Here is a 13,129-nt window from a genome sequence, read left to right as displayed (position 1 = left end):
TATTATGTCAAGGATGTGAAATATTTGCTTCCCGCGTGTCTCTTGAGGTTTACGTCTGTGAGAAGAGGGATTTTTTCCTGCCTGACCCTTCCACGGCTGAGGGACCCAATGTGGGGTGGAGGAGGGGCTCAGCCGAGCGGACCTGGGCCCCCATTGCAATTCCGAGGAGGAAGCCGTGGAATCCGAATGGGAAAAGGCAAGGAGGGGAATGGGGGAGACCTGGTTCATCTGGCAGGCAAAGGACAGCCACCAGCCCGGCTCCTCCTGCCAATGTTCCCAAGTGGCCGGAATGAAAAGAGGACGGGGTCAAATGAGTGAATAAGCCAAGCCGAGGATGGAAGAAGCTCGAAGTCTCTCGGCTGCACCTGCCAGGCAGGGGGGCAGCTCCACAGCCGGAGCTTGGATGCCAGTCCTCCCTTGGCAAGGGCAGATTGTGGCAAGCGAGCGTGTGCAGAGGGCTCAGAGTTAGAAGCAAGCGTGAGGACAGGAAAGACTCCGTTACGCACTGAGATGGCTGCCCCCAAGCCCAGAAATCGCCCCTGAACCTCCTCGGGGCCCCCTTTCCTCCTCTCTTCTTGGGGGATCCAGGAGTCTCCCTGGGATTGGGGGGGCAGCCCCCCTTTGCTGGGAGGCTCCAGGCAGGGCTGGGCAGCCCCCTCTGGCCGGCTCTCTGCTGCAGTCTGGCACCAGGCTGGGGCTGCCCCGGGGCCCCTCGGCCCTTCTCCTCCCTGGAAGTGGGGCAGCGCGCTGGCCCAAATTTGGCAGGCAGCCTATTCCCATCGCCAAGGGAACATGGCCGCCTTGTTCCTTCGCATCTGCAACCTGGGAAACGCAGAGGCTGCAGGCTGGCTGGGTAAATGGGGGGAGAGGAAGAGAGAGAGAGGAAAGAATGCCTTGGGAGGGGGGGGGGGCTGGTCCCTCCACCACCCCCCTTCCCAAGCTGTGTAAATAAATGCTGCTGTGAAAGAGCGCCAAGTCCACCGCAGGGAAGGGGCCTGAGAGACCCATCTCCACAGGCTCTTTGGCATCTGTGTCTGTGTGTGTGTGTGTGTGTGTGTGTGTGTGTGTGTGTGTGCCTCTCTGTTTGTGTGTGCTTGTGAGAGAGAGCAGCTCCCTCCCTCTCCAAAGAGCAAACTGAGTTTCCTCTCCAAAGACATACTCTACGGGGCGGAGGGGGGGGCGCTCTGGCCTTCTGCTGGGCCCGGGACCTCCCCCCAAGCCAATCTGGGTGCTAACCATGACCCTGCAGGGGGCCCGATTCTGAGGGGCCACCCATGGGAGCAGCAGGACTCCTCAGGCCTGGGCAAGACTCAAGTCAGGCAACTTCTCATCTTACCTCCCTCACAGGGTTGTTGTGAAAGAGAGAGGCGTTAAAAGAACCTTAGTACATAGGTCTCCATTTGCGGGTCTGATTTTAAGACCGGTCAGTGGGCCAGTCTTAAGCCAAAACGCCGAGGGGTCTGGGAGAGAGATGGAGCGCTTTGTCCCCTCTAGTCCACTCTCTCTCTGGATACTTTTGGGGAGCCAGCAGGGCTAGAGGCCTTGCGGCTACTTTACTATTTGCTGCCCAGCTGGTGGCCACAGTGACACCTTGAGGCTGTGAGTTCCACAGCCAAATGTTCCGCCAGCAGTTCCTATTAGCGCCGATGACTGGGTCCCCTTCGTCCCTTCTTCGGCCGCCACCGCCGGGGTCCCCCGTTCCTCCAGAACAGCTGCCCTTACCGTGGCGTTTGGCGCCCCCCCCGGGGCCCGCGGGACCCGCTGCACCGCCCAGGAGAGCTCCTCTGCACCGGGCATCGCGCGGAGCTTCGGGCTGCCCCCCGCCCCACCTCGCCGCCTCATTCCGGAGTCCACCGTCCGCCCTGGCCGTTTACACCGGCGTGGGGGGAAGGCGAGCGACTATCGCCCTACGAGTACGAGGTTCCCGGGCACGCACAGACCGCCCGTGCCTGGGCTCTCCGGACAGCTCCGGGCGCGCGCCCCGCTCTTCGCTGGCGGGCGCGCGGCGGAGGCGGAGGCGTGGCTAGTCGGCGGAGGCCGGCTTCTCCTGGGCTCGGACGGGCTGAGCGAGCAAGAACCGTTGCGGCTCGGATCCCGGCCACTCGGAGAGGGCACGGCAGGGCGGTGCCGCCTGGCGGGTCCCGCCGCCTCCCCGGCCACTCATGGAGGGTCCCGCGCGGGCGTTGAGCCGCCGCCGCCGCCGCCGCCGCCTCCTCCTCTGCTTTCTCCTCCTGCCGCTGGCCGGTACGTGGAAGGGCTGGTCGGGGCGCCGGGTGCGCGCGGGCAGGCGGGCGCGTGCTGGGCTTTGGTCGCGGCCGGCCGCAGCGGCGGGAAAGGCGGGCTGGTTGGCGGACCGTGCAGGGCTGGAGACGAAAGCCGGCCTTGGCTTGCTCTCCTGCAGCTGGGCCGGGGCGGGCGGGCCGGGGGATTCCGCCTCCCCTCCCGGCCTCGGAATGGCGCGGCGATTTTCCGTGCCCTGCGGAGCGTTGCAGGCTTGGAGGGCTCGGCGTCTGAATCTGGTCCAGGGCGAGGAGCCCGGCCTACGCGAGGCGCCTGGGAAGGCAGGGGGAACACGAGCCTCGCCCAGCTGAGATCCGGCGCTTTTGAGGGCTGCCACGGGGCGGTCAGATGGGCGCCCCCCTCGCCGCCAGGATCGGCTGACCCCCTTCCTCCCACAGGCCTTCCTGCCGCCCAGGAGTCCTCGGTGCAGGCAGGCATTCAGGCTCGCCTTGGTCTCCTGGGGGTGGGGTGGGGGGTTCTTGGCTGGCCAGATCCGGGCTGAGCCTTCCGGTTATTTTCGGGGCGGGGGCTCTCTTGTAAAAGTCCTGCAAAAGTCCACAGAGCCAGGATGGTCTTCCTGAAGCTTTTCCGTGTTCTGGATGAGGCCTCCCAGCCTGCAGAGCCTGCAAATAATTTCCATGGCACTTTCCAGGTTGCTGTGCAGTTTGCCAAGCCCCTCTCCTGCCCCCTTCCAGCCGGGCCCTTGGAAGGGCCCCAGGGTGGTGGAATGGGCACTGTCCTCAGTCGGAGCCCTTTCCTCAGCCAAGGCTCTCGGCTTCCTTTGCTCTGCTCCTCTGTCGCTCGGATCGGAGCCACGGAGCCGTTGGCTAACCTGCCTTCGTTGCCTGCCCAGCCCTCGGCGGCGCCAGGAAGGTCCAGATGCCTCCGGGGCCCTTGTACCGCGTGGAAGGCACGACCCTCGCCATTCCCTGCAACGTCTCTGAGTTCGAGGGTCCTTCTCTGCAGCAGTTTGAGTGGTTTCTGTATCGCCCGTCGGCTCCCGACATCTCCATTGGCATGATCAGCACGCGAGACCCCAGCTTCCCTTATGCCGTTTTTGGGGCCCGAGTGCAGGCTGGCAACGTCTCCATCGTGCGCGTTCGGGGCGATGCTGTGGAACTGCGTGTGAGGACGGTCCGGATGGAGGACACAGGGGTCTACGAGTGCTACACGCCCACCACGGATTCCAAATACCAGGGCACCTATAGTGCCAAGGTGGAGGTCAGAGGTGTGTCCACTGGATGCCACCTGGGGCGAGACCTGCCCGGCTGCCTGGGTCCTGACCGGGCCGGTTCAGCACATCCGGGGGGGGGAGGAATGAGCAGACCTGCTTCCTGCACAGCTGGCAGGGTGCAAGCTGCGTGGGGCGGGGCCCAGCCCCCAGGAACTGGCTGCGGAGTGGCTGCGCAGCTCACCCCGGGGTTTGAGAAGAGGGGGAACCCCTGGCTGCTCTGGCTCATCTTCCAGGGGAATGGTGGGAAGGGGCTCCCACTCCTGGCTCAGGGAACTGACAGCGTCCCTTTCCTTCTGCTCCCCCCCCCAGTTATCCCTGACCAGCTCTCTGTCTCCGCTGCCCCTGTCCAGGGCCGGGGGGGCAAAGCTGCTCCCCCTCCCCAGATGGTGCTTCTGGAGAGCCAGGACCTGCTGCTCACCTGCTCCGTGGCCAGCGGGACCCAGCAGCACACCCACCTCTCAGCCACCTTTGCAGTCTCCGCGCCCGGAAGCCCTCGGCTGCAGCAAGAGGTGATTGGGTTGCAGAGGGACTTAGCCCTGGAGGCCGCCGGGCGTTTTGCCCCACGGCGCTCGGCCGGGGAGCTCTCCCTGCTCAAGCTGGGCGACCGGCGGTACCAGATGACACTGGGACGACTTAGGCCAGAGGACTCCGGGACCTATCACTGCACAGCCGGGGAGTGGATCCAGGATCCCGACGGCAGCTGGCAGCAGATCACTGAGAAGCGGGTAGCACTCGCTGATGTCTTGGTTCAAAGCATAGGTGGGTTTGCTCCTCCCCAAACACCCCTTTATATCTTGGGGGGGCTCATGGAACCCCCGTTCCTCATTTTCCAAGGGGGCACTGTGTCTCTCCCAAGGGATCTGCTGGGCGTCCCCCATAATCTCGTCTCTCAGAGTTGGCACCAGCCTTCTCCATCCTGGCAGCGTCTCTCCCTTCGCTCCGCTCTGCCATCCTGCTCCAGGGGGACCATGGTGGGGGGGTGATCAGTGGGGTGCGGTGCATGTGGGATCGCCACAGGCAGGGAGGGGCCTGTGACCCCCCTTTTTTCCTGTGCTTGGCTTCCAGCGAGCCAGCTCTCGGTGTCTGCCGGTCCCCCCAGAGTCCTGCTCAGCCCCCGAGATTCCCTGGAGCTCTTCTGCAACATCTCTGGAGGCCCCGTCCTCCTCTTGCCCCATGTTGCCTGGGCGGTGAGCTGGGAGATGAGGAAGGAGGCTGCCAGGCAGGGGCATCTCATCGCCCGACTGGAGGCCAGCGGGGGACTTGTCCTGGGCCAGAACTACGCCAGCCGCGACGTGGGCACAAGGCATGTCTCCCTGCAGAAGCTGGCCTCCCCGCTGGGCACTTTCCTGCTGCGTATCGAGTCGGCCCAGCCAGCAGACGTGGGCTCATACCGCTGCGAGGTTCAGGCCTTCTCACGGTCTCCGAGTGCAGAGTTGCGCCAGTTGGCCACCCTGAGCTCCGAGGCGGTCATCGTGCAGATCAAGTCCCAAGGTAGCCCTTTCTCTCCCCCCCCCCCGCAGAGCTAGCCTGGTTTCCTCCTTGGGGCACATAGCCTTTGGGGCCCTCGTCCATCCCTCTAAAGGTGGCTTCCACTGCCAGTCCGGCTAAGCTAATTTCCCAAGGAGTCCGCAAAGGTCCTAGGTTTGATGCAGTGGGTGAGCCATTCCGACTTTCTCTTTGGCTGGGCTCTACAGAGATCAAATTCTCCTGGAGGCTGTAGAGCCTCTGGAATTTGGCAAAGACCTAAATAACTCCACAGTAATTAACCATAATTCGAGTCCATCAATCAGAAAAGAAAGACGGATCATAATAATAACCTGCTGAATTTCAGGGGCCTCTGTGGGCTGCTGTTCCCTGGCTTGATATCGTTGCTGTTTGGGCCTTGCGGCTCCTCAAAAGGATTTTAGAAAGACACTGTTGCCAAGGAAGAGACCCCCCCCCACTTCACTCACCACAACTTAGGGGTGGGCTCAAAGGGCATTTAATTTGCGGGGCTTACCATGCGCTTGTCTCGGCCTCTGCATTTTGCCCCATGCTTCTTGTATTTCCCGAAGCTTCTTCAGCCTGTAGGACCACCCTTTCAGCTGATTTTAAAAAATGGGTGGCAAAAAAGGGGCCTTTTCCTGCTTTGATTAAGAGAAGACAGAAACAGTCCCTACAGGCCATTCATCTTCCCAGTGCTGCCTGCCATCCCATAATTACACGCACGATAATTAGTGCCATTAATCTCTTAAATCTGCCTCTAGAGGAAGGAGCCCCTCTTTCCCGGCTGAAATTCTTAGCGATGCTGAGCTCTTGCACCACTGGGAGGGTGGGAAGGGCTCTTGCCCCCTTCTCAGGCTGCCCCCTTCTCCCCACAGCAGTGGTACTGGGGGCCGTTGCATGGCTGCCCTTCTCCACCTACCGCGGTGGCACAGCCGACATCCGGTGCAACATCTCGGTGGAATCGGCTCAGGACCTCCACCTGGCCCTCAGCTGGTGGGCGGAGCTACCACAGCCAGGCTCCACTCCGCTTGGGGTCATCTTGGCCTCCGTGGACCGCGAGGGGGTGGCCCAGCTGGAGAAGCGGCCGTCTGCTGGGGCACTGAGCGTGGATAAAGTGGGGCCGCAGAGCCACCGGCTGCGCCTGCACGCGATCCAGCCGTCCGACGAAGGGCGCTACTACTGCGCTGTGACCGCCTGGGTGCGCTCTCCTGACCACAGCTGGTATCAGGCCGCTGCAGCAAAGTCCAACATGGTCACTGTCTACCCGTATCCGCTTGGTGAGTAGAGCCCAGACCAATGATGGCGAACCTTTTAGAGATCGAGTGCCCAAACTGCGACCCAAAACCGACTTATGTATTTTGGGGTGCCAGGTGGGCGTGCCCCATTGGGTGGGCGTGGCCCATTGGGAGGGTCTGGCTGCGGGGGTCACGGCAGACTAGGCGGGACTAAAAAGTTCAATTAATTCCAACTTTGCGAGACTTTTTCTCGTGAGAAGTTGAAATTGATCGATTGATAGAACCTTTTTTTTTGGAACACAGCTGCGGAGGCGTCCCATAAATTGGCCACCATGGACTTTGGGTTATCTATGTTTCCTGGTAAAATACATGGGAAAATCCCATTGGAGGAAAATTCCACTTAGCGTTAGGGTTAGGTAACCATGAACTCATAGAGCAAAATGGACATTGGCATTTTTTTTGCACATGGTGGCAGAGGTGTAAAGCGAAAAGGTTTTATGAAACCCAGCTGAAGGCCTAGGACTGGGGTGATGGCGTGCATGCCAACAGAGAGAGCTCTTTGTGCCACCTGTTGCACGCATGCCACGGGCCTAGACCATTTTGGGCCCGAGTCTTGCCCTGCTTGGGCCTTCCTGCCAGGGCTCCACTTCCTCTTCCCCTCCCCTGCCTTTGACCCTGAGGGCTGACGCCCCTTCTCCCCTCGCTTCCTCAGCCATGGACACCCTCCTCGTCCCTCTGGCAGTCGGCATCTCCAGCGCCATCCTCATGGGGGTCTCCATCCTCGTCTCGGTCACCTGCTGCTTCATGGCGAGGCTGCGCAAGAGGTGAACACTGACCAGCCGGGGCGGACATAGGTGAGCAGACCTCCATTGGCGGGGGGGTCCCAAGAAGAGGGGCTCCATTAGTTGTGGCAGGGCCACCTGCAGAGTGTTGGGGTGAGGTGAGCGGGCAGCCCCAAGAAGAGGGGTGCGTCAAAAGGAGCCCCGACTGAAGGGCTAAAGCGAACTCGTTTCGTGGCTTCCGAAAACGGTGCCAGGGATGTTGCCAGAGGCTGCTTTCCGGGGGGTGCAAGGAATTAGCCTAATTTAGGAGAGTCTCAGCCAGTTGCTGACCCTCTTCTCTTCCGCCTAAGAGGCAGCTGGTATTTTAGGCCGATCTGTTTGACCCGTGTCTTCTTTCTGTATTTCATTTGCAGTCCTGCCAGTCACCAAGATGGCTTCTTCTCAGCCAAATCTCTCTGCCCTGTGCTCATTTTCAATTTGCTTGAGGGCCAGGGGAGATGGACTTTCCTTCATCCCCCTCCCCTCCATTAGCAGACCCCTCCTGCTGCTCTGTTGTGTCCTCTTAACAACAATGGGAGCTGCTTCCTGCTCATCAAGGCAGCTGTGTCTTCTTGTTCCATCTGTTTGGGCTCTGGCGAAGCAAGGCTGTGTCCTCAGCACTTCGGAAGGGCTGCTACAAAAGGAGGTGCACTTGAGCCAGGGAGGAGCCCCTGTGTGTCTGGGGTGCAGCTTTTCTCTCTATCCTCTTGGAGGCTTTTGGGAGCTCTCTACCCCTCCCCCCTCCCCCGGGGGGGAAGACAACCAGAAGGAGTCGGCCTCCTCCCAGAGAAGCTGAGGACATGAGATGGATGGCTGTCCTGGAGACCCACCGGGAGCCCCAGAGCAGTGGGCAGCCATCTTCCAACACCCGGATTGTGTCAAAGGAAGCCCTTTTGAGGGATCAGGGGGACCATTCCACCCCACGCCCACCCTCCTGAGGATCTCAGCCTCCCCCTCCCCTGGCGTTGGTTTCCTGGTGCAGAAACTGCTGCCGGAGTCCCTGACAGGCACAGGGAGACGCCGCAGGAACAGGCTGCAACCCAGCGGGGGAGCCGGGCACCATGGAGGCCGCCCAGCAGAGGAGCCCGGCAGCCGAGCGGTCAATGTCTGCCGAGCGGTCAATGTCTGCCTTTCGGCTTTCGAAGAAGAGCAGCTCTGTGTCCACCAGCCAGGGGGGCTTTGTTTCTGTCCCCAGCACTCGGTACCAGCAGGCACTTCTGGGCCTCTCTAGGAAACCAGCGGTGCCATCAAGGGAAGCAAGTCATTTTTGTGTCATTTGTGTTGTGTGTGCATGCAAGGGGGAGACCCTGACTTGGCTCCCCTTCCAAATTCCGTTGCCAGCAGGAAACGCCAGGCTGTGCCCACAGCTCAGTGCCCACCCGGAGAGAGCAGCTTTGGGTTCCTGGCATCCCACCGGGCATTTTCTGCACTTGTACTTACTTCTGCGCTTGGCTGCCTGGCTCGGAGGGAAGAGGGTGAGACCTGCCCAGCCAGGAGCACCTGATGGTGCTGAAATTCATACTGGGGCCCTCCCAGTGCACGGAGGGGAGAAGCCCTCAAACTTGAAAATAATGTTCACGGGGCCAAATGGGACTTTAATAAAAATGTGAACCACAGAGTTTTTTAATTCCATTTATATCCCGCCCTTCTCCGAAGACTCAGGGCGGCTTACAAGCTTAGCAGTAGCCTTCATTCTAGAGTCACTTCCTGGAGGTGTCAAGTTTTCTGAAGCCCCAAAAGCAAGAGGCACAAGATCTAGCAGAGCAGGGAAAGGCGGCAGCTTCTAAACGGGCTGGCTGGGAACTATGGAAGTTGCAGTTCCTGGGCATCAAGAGGGCGCTGGGGGAAAAACTGCTGAACAGTATCTGAAGGGGCAGTCTGGTTCCCCCAAAGGAGAAGTGAGGTGAACTCTGGGCGGCCTTTTGCTCACAGAGGCGCCTAGCACGAGGGAGTTTTTCGGACCCTCCAGGCCTAGAATCGCCTTGCAAGGGCTTTGGGGCCCGTGGGGGGGGGCCAGCCCCAAACTTTGATCCCATCATGGCTCTCTGGCCTGACCTCTTGCTGTGGGGCTCCCTGGGAGGAGCTGCACTACCCTTCCCTGGCCAGGGGTAAGAGGGGGCGCTGCAGGGCAGCAAAACAGTTGTGAAGGCTTCTCAAAATGCTTCTCTCTCTCTCTCTCTCTCTCTCTCTCACACACACACACACACACACACACACACACACTGCATTTTCCAGCATAAACTCCTGTAAACCATCTTCCTTTGCCAAAGAAGGACAGTTTCCAAAAAGATCTGCCTACTTTGGAGCATAAAACGCTGCGGGAGGAAAAGAGATGAGCCCTGTTCGCTCCATGCGCTGGGGAGGCATTTCTCCCCCTCCCCCCAATCCGCCACAGGGGCGAGGAAGCCAGGTCACCTCCGCTGCTTTGGGTTCCTGGAGGAAAAAAAGGGATAAAGACCCCTTTAAGGTCTTCAGGATCTGAGGAATCCCGAGTGTGATGGTTGCTAACAATTTGAAAGTAAAATGAATTCCAGGTGTCATCTGCTGCACTGAGGCTTCAAGGTACAACGGGAGCCCTAAAATGTTCGATAGCCTTTCTGTGTTTTCTGCGCTCTAAAACCTATTCTGGATGACCCTATTTGGGCTTTCATATGCAAATATATGCAGACACACAATTCCTTGACTACACAACTCATCTGGTAAGGTTTATTTCAAAATATGGAATGTCAATATAGTCCATATGATAGATCAAGCTTCCCCCACCCTCTTTTCTTCTCCTGTGGGGGAAACAGCCAGCCATGCCGGGTCTGCTGGGTGAAGAAACTTGCTAATCGAAGCAGCTTTGTGCTGGGGTCACATCTCTCCCTACATTCCCCCCCCCCCGGGTCTCTGGGGTCTTTGGCATGCCCAAAACGAACTCTGCAGTGTTTTTTTAAAAAGTTGCCTTGTGCAAAAAAGTGCCTGCTTTGAAACAGCATAGTCTGCTGGGGGGCCGGGGGAGCTGAGCAGGTGTGGGGGGCAAGGAGAGCAGCCAGAGTATTCATGGTCCTCACCTGTGGTCTTCACTGCCTCCTTGTTCATGCAGCCACCTCTTCACACCTTCCCTGGTCAGCCCCCAGTTGCCCCCAGGCTGCTCGTTTGTCACACTGTGAGTCTCCTCACCCATCTGAGCTCGGGAAGCTAAGTAGGGTCAGGTCTGGCTAGGACTTGCATGGGAGACCCCCTGGACTCAGGGCTCAGCTGGGAAGCCCAGGAATCAGGAAAGGCCAAAGCCTCCTTGGTCTCACTGCTGAGAAAGCCACATGGGCACATCTGTGGGGAACCACTGCCGTCCAAGGGCCTCGTCTTTCCTAGCAGTGGGTCTGGACCCCCATTGAATATGGTTTCCAGTTCCACGTTGCCTCCCGATGGCTCCAGTTGCCGCCTTCCCTGCACGCGGGCACTTTCAAGAACAGCTGCTCGGTTGCGTTTCTCTTTTGCGGTCTGTGCTGATAACCCCAAGGCCCAAACCAGCCGGAGGGCAGCTTCGCTTGCCCAGATGGCTCCTCTGCTCCCTCTGGCCACCTTGTGCCACCGCCCAGGCCTCCTGGCTCGCTCTGCCCGTCCGGAGGCCTGTTAGACCTTGGACTCACTCTCGGTGCTGGTGAGGTTCCCATTCCTCTCTTTGTCCCCCTTGTCCCCCTTCTCTGTCCCCTCCTCCACCTTCTCATCCAGCCGGCTGGGGATGGACCAGTACAGGTGGGCATCCATGCGAGCTGCAGCCTCCGCCATCTCCCGGGCGCTGCAGCTGGGGGTGGGCACCTCAAAGGTCTGGTGGAAGCTGTTGTAGTCCACCTCGTAAAATCCATCCTCCAAGGTGAGGACCGACATGAACCGATGTCCCCACAGGACCTCGTCCACCAGGTAGGAGCTCCGGGCTTGGCACGTCATCCCTGCAAGGGAATTGGGGAGGCTAGGTAGGTGGGAGCAGGTCAAGAGTAGCATTGGCCTCTTCCATGAGCTACCAGTTAATCTATTAGTTTCTAAAGCACCTACCTAATCCTAATTTTGCTGTCCTGAATCCAGTGGGATGGACCCTTCTTCTCACACCCATCTGAAGCTGGGGGCAAAGCTTTCTTGATGGAGGGTATGAATGTGCCACGGGTCACCCCAGGCACCTGGCTAGGACTGGCAGGGGGGGCAACCAAGCCAAAACCCCCTCACTTGAAAAGGGTACACCTGAGCTGAAGTTGCTTTCTATGGCCAGCTCTCCTCCCTTCCCCCTCCAGCCCCTCTTTTGGCAGTGTCCCCAGCAGGGATCCCAGGGACCCCACAGCCCCCACCCACCCACCGTACCTGTGGCCTCCACCATCCCTTCCAGGATGACCACGACCTCAAACTCCTCCTTCCGCAGCTGCTCCTTGGACACCTCCCAGAAGGGGCTGTGCTCGTTGATCTCGTGGCTGATGATCAGCGGGGAGACCAGGAAGAGGCGGTCATCGCCTGTCTCGAACCCCACGCTGAGGTCCGTCTGGTTGAGGGGGATGAACTCCCCTTCTTGGGTCTGCTTGGACTTGATCAGCTTGGCCCTGATGGAGGCCTCCACGATGTGGGAGTTGCGCAGGTCCCCCACCCTGAACATGAGGCAGAGGTGGTCATCCCGCAGCGAGATGACGGCGTGGGAGGAAAAGACCAGCGTCTCTGCCCGCTTGTTGGGCTGGGAGATCTTGACGAACATGCAGCCCACCATGAAGGCATTCACCATGGAGCCCAGGATGGCCTGGAGGAGGAGCAGCACGATGCCCTCGGGGCACTGGTCGGTGATGACCCGGTGCCCGTAGCCGATGGTGGTCTCGGTCTCGATGGAGAAGAGAAAGGCCGAGACGAAGCCATTGAGGTTGTTGACACAGGGGGTCCAGGCGTCATCCCCCAGGTGGTCCAGGTCACCCCGGCAGTAGGCAATGAGCCACCAGATGAGGCCAAAGAAGAGCCAGGTGACCGCGTAGGCCAGGATGAAGACCAGCAGGCTGAAGCGCCACTTCAGGTCCACTAGCGTGGTGAAGATGTCAGTGAGATAGCGGTAGGTCTCTCGCACGTTCCCGTGCTGGACGTTGCACTTGCCATCCTTCTCCACGTAGCGCTGGCGCCCACGCTTCTTCTCGGCCTTCTCAGGGCCCTCGCCCAGGCGCCGCAAGGCCGCCGACTTAACCGGCTGTGAGGAAAGGGCTGCTTTGCCCTCAGAGATGGGGGTCTTGGGCAAAGCAGAGAAAGCTGAGTTGTCTTTGGCCATCGTAGTGCCGGGCGGGCTCCAGATCTGCAAGGAAACCCAGGCCAGAGCACAGAGTGAGGAGGACGGCATGGGGAAAGCCCACAGACGGTGCAGAGAAAGAATCTCTCCGTGGCAAAACCGACTTCTGGGGAGCAGACGTCTTAAAGCCCACAGCTGGGCTGGTTGGGGTGTGTGACAAGAGGGGTGGTGAGCCCTCTTTGTGGACACCCACCTGGGAAGCAGAGCCTGGATATTGGGCCATGTTCCCAGGAGGCTCCGCAGGGTGAACTTTGCCCTTGGAAACACACTGTCTGGGTCTGTGTAAAACACCGACCCCTCAGCTGACCATTTAAGTGTTCGCTTTGCACAATTGCAAGCAAACAGAACACACAGGCAGACCCCACCCTTTGCGTACACACAGTCCTTTTGTAATGTCCATCTTTGCTGAGGATTTCAAAATCTGCAAATGGTTTGGGAGTCCAGAGCAGAGGCAGAGCAAAGAGCAAATCCAGACAGCGACTAAGGGTCTCTGGGATGGGAGGAGGCTTAAAATGTTTGCTCAGTCTGTTGTTCTCCAGGAGCTAGGCTAGGCTGCTCTGCTGCAGGGCCGTCCCTTGCCACCACACTTCCCACAAGGCAAGTAGGAGAAGGGACGGCGGAGGGCACCTCCAGCAGCCAAGAGAATACCCAGAGGGCCTTCCCCAATTAGCAGGCGGGCTATTTTTGAGCAGTGCCCACACTGTGAAACTGATCGATGTCGTGCCATTAAAATGAGCAAAGGTTCTCCTCTGTAAATATTCTCCGGGCTGCTTCCTTGGGAGGCCAG

The 13,129-nt window shown here is 59.6% G+C and overlaps 2 protein-coding genes across 2 annotated transcripts; one reads left to right on the top strand and one right to left on the bottom strand.

Annotated features, from left to right (window-relative positions):
* Positions 1–2,132: 2,132 nt before the first annotated feature.
* IGSF8 (immunoglobulin superfamily member 8) lies at positions 2,133–7,457 on the top strand. Its single transcript, XM_083374128.1, has 7 exons — positions 2,133–2,244; positions 3,134–3,508; positions 3,824–4,273; positions 4,580–5,005; positions 5,875–6,276; positions 6,947–7,088; positions 7,430–7,457. Exons 1-6 carry the CDS (start codon positions 2,163–2,165, stop codon positions 7,060–7,062), a joined length of 1,851 nt encoding a protein of 616 aa, XP_083230254.1. The 5' UTR covers positions 2,133–2,162; the 3' UTR covers positions 7,063–7,088; positions 7,430–7,457.
* Positions 7,458–10,670: 3,213 nt separating this feature from the next.
* On the bottom strand, positions 10,671–12,324 carry KCNJ9 (potassium inwardly rectifying channel subfamily J member 9; the record flags this gene model as incomplete). Its single annotated transcript, XM_083374096.1, has 2 exons — positions 10,671–10,987; positions 11,391–12,324. 2 exons carry the CDS (start codon positions 12,322–12,324, stop codon positions 10,671–10,673), a joined length of 1,251 nt encoding a protein of 416 aa, XP_083230222.1.
* Between the last annotated feature and the right edge of the window lie 805 nt (positions 12,325–13,129).

The sequence above is a fragment of the Vipera ursinii genome, assembly GCF_947247035.1.
Source record: "Vipera ursinii genome assembly, chromosome: 15".
NCBI lineage: Eukaryota > Metazoa > Chordata > Lepidosauria > Squamata > Viperidae > Vipera > Vipera ursinii.
The sequence above is the reverse complement of the archived record's forward strand: the minus strand, read 5'-3'. Positions and strand labels throughout refer to the sequence as shown.